The following is a 9643-nucleotide window of genomic DNA, read 5'->3' as shown; positions in this document are numbered from 1 at the left end:
GCCTGTCTGTAACGGTTCAGGGTAATGGAGTCAGTGCAGTTCCAAACAGTAAGGAGTGCAAAGGCTACCTCCAAAGCTGAACGCTGAAACACCCAAAGTGCAGTTTGAGCACTGTCATAAAGAAGCCAAACAAAGAGCAGGGATGGAAAATCCACTGTTGTCTAAATCTCTGGGTCTTTTCTCCTGAAATTCAGTACAGCATGGCACAGAAATGGCACAGAAGCCTATTTCAATCAGAGGAATAAATGGGACCATGTAAGTAATAAGGAGGCAGCAGGGGGGCTTGTTTGTTTGTTTTTCCCTATTTCGGAGACCAAATCAAAACACATACAAGAAATTTGTACGGGACCAGCCCAAGATCAACACTTCTCCGAATTTTCAGTTGGCTGAAACAATGCGTTTTGGCTCATACAAATCATTTCATCTGTGAGTATGAGATAAGTGATACTCTGTACCCCTTAGCTCAGTGACTAGATCATGTGAAATGAGAAAGGCCCAGGTTCAGTTTTCTCCTCTAGCTCCTTTAGAGCAAGGCTTTGAGCCAGATCTCCCACATTTGGGTATGCAGCCTTTCTCTCACATTTGAGTTCCCCTGCACCTCTGAGATATACTGAAAATGCTTAAGCAAAAGTGAAGATCTTTGATTTGGCTGCAGCTGTGGCTGAATTCAATCCAATTTCATGGAAAATCTCCTTTTTGACAAAAAAAAAAAAAAAAAATCAATTAATAAATATTTTCCTGGAGGACAAAACCCAGCAATCTGAAGAATGGAAAAACATAGGCAGATTCCTTTCTGCTACACATAAGTATCTACTTTACAGCTGGGACTGGTCAGTTATAGGAACATACAGCTGAAAGAACAAGTATGGAACAGCTGACACTTACCTTCTTACAGATGCACTGCACAATGTTAACTGTCAATGAAACTTTAGCCTTTAGTTTAAAAACATATAACATGCCTGCTCCTGAAATCCAGTTTTCATTTAAACTGTGCAACTTATGAAGAAAACTAAATGACTTCAAGAAACATCTTCTCTTCACTAAAAAATGCAGGAAAAGGGAAACTTTATGACAAAAGAGGATCTGGGCAATTGTGAGAGATATGACTAGCTTTTGTGCAAGTTTAGCATCCCGCTGACTGTGACAGAAAACAACCCCAAAGTTGCCAGCAGTAAGATAATCAATTAAAGCACTGGGTTGCTGAATATCCCACTAACATTCTTTTAACATTTTGCAAGTCAGATGACAAAAAAGTGCCTTAAGGAGGTTTTAGTGCATGTTACAACCTAATGCAATCTTTCCTGTTTTCCACAAAGACTGACAGCAAACACAATACCATGATAATGGTTCAGCATGCAATTATCCCTGCTGAAGTGCACAGAAGGAAGCAGAAAGCAAATGAGGCCAACTAATGCAGATCCTCTAGATTCCTTTGTGCAGACAAAATCCAGAATGACAGAGCTGCAGGCTACTATGTCTGTTTGCAAGGCTTGCTGCAGGTATGTTATGCCTAGTGTAATTACTTAAGAAAGGGCTAAGATAATGGTGAGCATCAATCTCTTATTAGAAGGTGGACTTGAGTCTAGAAGCCAAATACTGTGAAGACCTGGTGTTTGGGTCATGATGTAAAGTGTAAAGGGACACAACAGTGATTACAACAATCACATTAAGGATACTGACTGATATTGTGCTCTGTTGTAATGTGTGACTAACACGTAGAGGTTGTTAGCAATCCAGCACTGTAATTATAATAAGTTCTTAAAACTTCACTGTCTATCGCACGGCACTTGTCCTCTGTTGTTCCAGGCATCAGACAAACACATGACCTGGAAATGGAGAGGGACAGTCGATACCTTACTGGATTTCAAGATCTTACTCCTCAGAAGGCTCCTTTGAGAAGTCACTGCAGAGACACAATTTTCTATTTATGCCTCCTCTGCCTGGCCCAGTGCCAATCCCTCTCTTAGGCTGGCAGTAACAGATGTTAAGTGACAAAAAGTGACATCCGACTTTTTGTTACATTTCATAGACAGTTAGCTTGGCTGTTTGCCCCAGCACTGGTTGACCTGCCACTTTATGGACTACTTGTTCTCCTCACTCAAAACATATTTTTTGCCTTATTCTCACCCCATTTTGTAGCTTAATATACTTTCCAAAGTATTTTGACCACCTCTTTACAAGGCCTACAGAGGGTGTGAGCTTAGGGTACTTTTACTGAATGAGAGGAGTAGGATACAGAGAGCCCTCTGAGTCACTGCACCAAGTTGTGTGCGGTCTTTCTGCCCACCAAAAGGTAAATGGCCTTTGGAGTCGGAGTCTGACAGACTCGAGGCTGAGACCAGGTTCATGCAGTATTCAAGAAGCAGCTCCTTAGTCACTTCCATTAGTACAATATAGTATAACTACATCTAGCTATAGATAGAAATACATATACATACATCTACATCTATCCCAGTGAAAATTAGGACGTTACTGTACAGGGTGTAATAGGAAGATAAAACTACTGTTTTTAATAACTTTCAAACTAACTGTAGTATAACGTCTCATGCAACACATGATGGAAGGCAGACAGTGCATGAGCAACAACAAACCACTTGCTTCAGAAACCCTGCCTGTACTGTCATAAGAACATCCCCAGCCTTATCCATTCATCTCCACACCTCTCCCTCCCAAATGAAGAATCACTTTTGGTCTGTGGTCTCCTAAATTTCTGGTCTAATGGGTCACTCTCAGCTATCATGGTTTCTCACAGACTTCTTTGCCTTTTTATCAGACTGAGACAGAAACATTTAAATATAACTTTACAGATTGCTCACCATGGCCTTACTGGGCCAGTTAACTGGGTGGATGCTGTGCCAGCAGAAGCTGACACAGTATTTGAAAGACAGAATTGTTCCTAACAAAGAGAACTGAAATAAGGAACAGACTTTATCTTATATCAAGGCAAGGTATTCAACATCAGGGAAAAGAGTAGTAAGAGATTATGGAAAAACAGTCAGTCAGTGGAGTGGACAGCTGGGGAAAGCTGGAACAGGTTATTAGTGAAAAAACATTATCAGAGCATCTTCTCTTCTTGGGATTCGCAGAAGGCCATTTACCTTTTGGTACGCAGAAAGATCACATGCATCTTGGTGCTGTGACTCAGAGGGCTCTCTGTATCCTACTCCCCTCATTCAGTAAAACTCCGACTTATCCTTGAAAAAGAGGGCATCTTATATTACCAAAATAGAAGTGAGAAGAAACATGTATTTTCCATTTAACAAAAAGTAAAAAGCAAATTCCACAGACATTGTTCCATTTTTATGAAAAGAAAAATATACTAAATGTCTCCACAAAAACGTACCTATAGGGAAAATATTTTTTTTTGACTGAAAATGATTGGAAGGATTGAATGTCCCCACCTTTTTATCAAGCTCTCCTCATACACTTCTTCTTATGGCACTCTAACAAAGCCAGTCAGTAGAGGCCATTGCAATGTTCAGAAGAAAGGATATTTTGTAGTCTGGTACCCTTTGTTTGGCTGATCTTTAAAAGGAAGAAGCAAGTCTTGCACCAAAAGTACGTCTTGAGTGGATACATGAAGGAGGACATCCTGTGTGTTACTAGAGGAACTTAGAGAGGACATTCCATGCGGAAGCCATGGCTTCACACAAAGTACAAAGAATTAGAAAAACAGACATTTCCAGCAGAAAAAAAGTGGTGGGAATAATGAAATAAAATATAGGGGAAAAAAAGGTAGATGAGTTCTGGGCCTTGACAGTGGTAATTAAACCTGATGCATCAGAAAATGGGGAACTGATGGAGGAAAAAACTTATATGTGTAGGGCCATGACAGTAAGCAAGCAAGAGATGCATCTTCTCTGAGTATGTAGTATGAGCAAAGTTAGACAAGAGGATATAGCAGTGCTTGTGGGATGAATTTGACATAAGTGTAAAAGCAGTTCTGCTGTGGTTTCACAGTCTTGTAGTTTTCAGCTCCCCAAAGCCACCCAGAAGCAGCCCACCTACTTGAACTGCACCTAGTTTTGGAAAGGATTTCCACATTATTTCAATATAAAATGTGTTGTTTAAACTGGGATCAGCTCCAGATTAAGACGGCACCAAATGTACATGTCTGTGTGCATGTATGAATATATATAAACATCTAAGTAGTCAGTGTGCAGCTGGTGCTTAAGCACCCACTACCATCAATAGAAATCTTGTCACTACAGCCATTTGGGCTTAGGGACATAATCAGCTCACCCTGAAGTAGACATTAAGGCTATGTTCTATGGGTAGATTAAATGCATCTGGTAGTGTTCTCTGGCAGTGAGAAAACTGATGTGGAAATGGCCTGTGTCAGTACTAATCTCCGAAACAGGATGACCACATCCAGTCTGACTATTGGATATGGTCCCTGTCCTGTGTTAACCCTCTAATCATCCAGAAATTGTTTAAAAAAGTGCTAGGTAGCTTAATAGACTACCAATAGGCTAGATTTCCACTGCCTATACTGAAGCTTGAATACCTAGTTCACATGTGGATATCTACTTATAGATACATACATTCCTGTGCTTTAATCTTCCACCGAATCCTCTCTCAAAGCACTAGCACCTGAAGCTCTTCCTTGTGTTCTTCAGTGTTCTTGAAGGTAGACGGTTCAAACATTGGTGACAAAATAGATGTAATGGTATGACAGAGCTATAGCTCTGAGGCATTCAGCCTTACACAAAATGCCATGGAAAAGGCAAAGAGAAGCTCTGTGTGGCTGTCTGTGAATCTTATGTCCTATTGACATTTGCTGAGAGAAACTCTGATTAAATCGACTCAGTTCAATAACACTCATGTAAACTGAAAAAAAAAAATGGAAGAGATGCGCTGAATTTTAGGCTACTGTACAGTGCTGTGACCTTTCTAAGCAACAGAAATAGAGACAGATTTTCACATTTATATAAGAACATGTATAGTAGTAGCGAGGTGTGAAAGGGAAAATCTCGATATATTGAGCAAGTTTATTACCTTTACATTTCTGAAACACTTCACAAGATACAAGTGAAAAAAGCATCTGAGGATCTTGGTCCAATATCAGTACAACACACTTGTGTGCCTGAGAGACACTTTGGACAGACCAAACTATATCGGGTTACAAAGGACGATGCTTTAGCACCTGCATGAGGTGATACTTTAGACCTAGTCTGAGCTGCAACCTTTACAAGTCCTTCTGCTTTTCTCTCAAGTTCAGCCCTAACTATATATAGGTAGGTAGGTATGTTTGGGTTTTTTAACAAGTGTGTTAGACAGCAACATTTTTAATAAGTGGTTATCCACAGACTATTTCTACTTCCTATGTAGAAACCCAAGCCTTGACCTTGGTGGTGCTCACATTCAGTATTGGAAAGACTTGAAATAAACATAAATAAACATTTGGAGAACTTGTTCATTTCACTACTAACTGTAATATGGTCGATGAGTGTATAGTTTCTGAGATCCAAGATAAACCCATACAAATACAAAACTGTCAAGTATTACAAAAAAATTATGTAATTCTGTATGTTAACGAAGCAATTTTCAGATGACTTGGTCTCACGTCACTTAGAGAGATAGCTAAACAGAACATATGGTTAAGCACTAAGGCATTTATAGAACAGTCAAAATGCTTCTAAGAGCGCTCTGGATTGTCCTCACTTCCCTCAACAATGTGCACTGATCACACACACACACCAAAAAAAGACAGGAACTTAATACTGGGTAACGTGATGGAAAGCCTTCAGTTATATAAAACTCACTCCCAGAAAATAAATCCCTCCTCTTCCTCCCTCAGGCAAACAAGCACTACGATTTTCCCCAGGTTCAGTAAAATTACTTCTTAACATGCGTTGTTTATTGACAGAGTCACACGACATCACTTTTTGACACAATACCTGCAGAATTCTTGGCTTCTTAGCACTCTGCTGTGCATTGGCAACATTTTGCTTGTCAGATGGTCTAGTCCTTAGCACAAAATGTAACCTTGTAACAGTTCTACATTAGGCGTCCATTCACCCTACCTTTCCACCTCGATCATGAAGAAAATGGAGCTCAAGTCACTGAAATTAGATTGAATTCAGTTTCCTCCCCTCTGCAGAGCCGCAACAGCGTTGATTTATTTTAAAAAATAGCCACCGTTGCTGGCTTTCATACTAAATCACAGTGTGCACTAGTCATGTAACTGGATTACAGGAAGCATTAACACTAGCAATTGCCCTTTCAAGTTGAGCAACCAACAACATTGCTAAAGGCTGGAACAAAAAGGGTCAGCCAGGGCAAAACAACAAATGTTGCCGCTTGCCCTATATGATAAAACCCGAAAAGCAGCAACAAGCAGTAAGTGCTTGTTCAAAACAAAGAGGGAGCGATATATGTGTATTCAAAACAAAACAGACTCCCTTGGCAATGACATTAACATTACCATCTACTTAATGTGAAATTCGAGGGAGAAACAAAATGTTGAAGTGCAGAGACCTGGAAGGAGCAAGGCTGTGCTTGGATTATGGCAAACACCCTGCTGTGGGACAGCTGCCCTTTGGAGGAAGACACCTTCATAATTTCTTATTGTGGGATTAGTCCAGTGAAATGTCTGACTCCCAGCACTTTGGCTTTAAAACATACGCTTCCCCATACGCATCCTTTCGGAAAGGATGACATTTAAAAAAACCCCAAAACACTGAAAACACTGTCCTTCAACACATCCAGAGATAGCTGAAGAACCCAAGCAACAAACAGCTTTCATGTCATGATTAGCTCGTGCTGTTATGCCCCCCCTTAAAGCACATATGGTTCTCAGCCAGAACAGAAGGCTTCAGAGCAGCAGCTCCATCCGAGAAATGCAGCAGCAAAGTTTCAGACTGAGGTCACTTAATGAGAACTTAATGTAGATTTAATAGTTCTTTTTTTATGTGACTGCCAATTGAAAATGTGCCTCATTTAGCTTTTAATGCAGGCACAGAGCCAGTCAGCTAAAATCAGGGTAGCCCCAGAATATTTTGCAGGGTTCTTCCATTGCAAGTTGAGCACTGCGGGTCTCCAAAAGTGTGCAAAGCTCTGCTAAAATAACAGGCCATAGGTTACAGCATTATTTAATGAAAAAATGAAAGGCCATGCATATTCTGAGTTCCTTGCACTAACACAAAGGTTTTGCCTTCGCAGGAGGTGAAATAATGCTTGCTATGGAAAAAAGAGAGCAGGTACCTTTACTATGGAGTTGGCCCTGGTGGCTTAGGCTAGCTTGGGGCATAGATGTATCCAGCTTGCTTGGCATCTCCTCCTCCTGATTAGTACCATTCAGTATTGGGACTCTGTGTACAGCTGGCACGTCCCCAGTGAAACAAGGCTGTCAGTACCTTATTTGCTCTGATATGGACACTTACATACAACTGAATCTAGTCCATTGACTATGCTAGCCATCTAATCTCAAATTAGGAGGTCTTGTTCATGTGGGATGCAACAAGTCCAGAGCACAGCTTTTTAAGCCTAGTTCTCTGATAGTGTTTTTTAACTGTTAAAACTTTAATGTTAGACTAATAAAATTATTACCCTTTTTTTTCTGATTATTCTTTTCTGTATCACTAGCCTTTATTGCATTTGGTGCATTCATGAGAGCAAATCTCTAGAGGTACCAACATTATGAGGAACTCGTAAGCGATTCTGAAACACTTCATGTGCTAACATGCCCTAGTATTGTGTGCTCTATCTTCTTTCCTTGTTTGTAAAGGCCATTCTCTTTTAATCTAGCATCTTCTGTACAGAGTAATTTACAGAATTAGGCAAATAGCTGCTGATTGTAATTAGTCACATTGTTTCAGTTTAATCTTTATTAGTTCACTATAATGAGTGCGTGAGCCATTATGAATGGTTGTTCTTCCCTCCAGGAAGGAGAAGGATGAGCCCAATGCTCTTCTCCATAATCAAGCAGGGCTACCTATGCAGGTGAGGCAGAGCAGTGTCTGTGCAGGGCATATACAGACTGTGCTGTGCACTCCACGGAGGACAGCTCTACCGACAGTATGCTGCTTCACTGGCATGAAGGGTGAGGATGCAGCAGGGTGGCATCAGTATACGATTCCACTGACATGCCCTCCATTGCAGGAGGGAGCACTGCCATCACTTTTCTGAGAATGGGATAGATCACACACGTAGTTAACTGAAAGCGGAAAGTCCCAGACCATATCTCCCAGAAGGAGCACATATGGCTTACACCAACAAGAAACATAGTTCTTATTCTTTGCAAGAAACAGGCTTGTTTTCAAACAGCTACATAAGCATAATGGTGGATTCACTGCAGAAATAGAAGTGAATGAATCCTTTGCGTCAGCCTTTTAAAATCTCCCTGCTTCTGTTGAATTGTTCCCTAAAGTACATTTTCTTGTGCCCTATGCAGAACAAGTTTAAAATCCATCCAGCAAAAGCAGTGCAAATACCAATCAAGACAAGAGGATTAAAGGCATTTGAGGCAAAGGTAAGTTCTTTACTTACAGAGAGACTATATTCTACACTGGTTCATCAGATTGCTTGTTGATCATGGTGAGGCTATATGAATGCAAGTTCTACTGAAGTGAAGAGCTGCAAGATGTGTGGTCGTTATTTAGACGATCAGCCAGGCAGTGGAATATGAACTTTGGATACCCAACATTACAATCTGTCTGTATTTATCTACAGGCATATTTATTCACAAAACAACTCCAGAACTCAGAAAAAAAAGCACTTACCACAACAATCACATTCGTTGCAGGAATAGGAAGATTTTCCACTTCCAAATCTTGACCAGTCATAGCTAACAGATTGAGGGAAGGATCGTAGGCAGGTCTGGGGAAGGTTGATTTAACAATTATTGCAGGGTGCAGCTTGCTTATTTTGGTGTGGGAAGAAGAATGGAAATTTTGTTTGGAATTCTTATAACTGTCTGTATCCAGACTTTTCTCCACACTCTGCACATGGTGATAAATAAACACAGGTTTCCCACTCTTTCGCTGATGAATTGCCAAAAAGTGGTCATTATCTCCAGAAAAGCAGCCTGCAGAAAGAGAAGAATAAGTTTAGAACGTCTCTCTTGGATATTTCGTAGACGGCGCTGGAAATCTGATGAGATCTTTGGTTTCTGCAAGATTTGGAACAAATATTTGTGGAATACAAGAATTCCCTTAAAATCTCACAATGCAATTTCTATAGCAATAGCTTAACAACACTAGAGAGAGTCTACTAAGTATGTGAAGTGTATCACATTCTTAAACTCATTTTTACAAAGCTTTTTAAAATGTTATTTATACTCCCAGCCAGGGTTACATTTCAAAAATGACGTGCAAGAGCAGAGCACATGCTGAGCCAAGTCCAACTTTTGTATCAGCATCAACTCCAATAGGAAAACATATGCAGTCCACTTTCTGATTTATTTAATCAACCAGTAATATCAAAGGTAAGAACTGCTGTGATCATCTTCTGTATATGGGGACTTGAGGAGAAAAGGCCAAGAACCAGATCCAAAAATCAGACTTAAACATGCAAGAAAGAGAAGAAAGGGAAAGCTCAGATGCCTGAGTCCATAATCATAATTCTGCATTCCCTGTTCAGCTGCCATTGACTGCTTAGATCAGGAGGTCTTATAGTCCCTTTTGCCAACTCCTGTTATGAC

The 9643-nt window shown here is 40.3% G+C and overlaps 1 protein-coding gene across 1 annotated transcript in view; it reads right to left on the bottom strand.

Annotated features, from left to right (window-relative positions):
• Positions 1-9029, bottom strand: part of PTPRR (protein tyrosine phosphatase, receptor type, R) — a gene marked incomplete at its 5' end in the record, with an annotated part of 140483 nt that extends 131454 nt beyond the window's left edge. The window contains one exon of the mRNA XM_009327549.1: positions 8724-9029. Coding sequence (XP_009325824.1) covers positions 8724-9029 — 306 coding nt within the window. The remainder of the gene's footprint in view (positions 1-8723) is intronic.
• Between the last annotated feature and the right edge of the window lie 614 nt (positions 9030-9643).

The sequence above is a fragment of the Pygoscelis adeliae genome, unplaced genomic scaffold (assembly GCF_000699105.1).
Source record: "Pygoscelis adeliae isolate BGI_AS28 unplaced genomic scaffold, ASM69910v1 Scaffold113, whole genome shotgun sequence".
NCBI classification, from domain to species: domain Eukaryota; kingdom Metazoa; phylum Chordata; class Aves; order Sphenisciformes; family Spheniscidae; genus Pygoscelis; species Pygoscelis adeliae.
The sequence above is the reverse complement of the archived record's forward strand: the minus strand, read 5'-3'. Positions and strand labels throughout refer to the sequence as shown.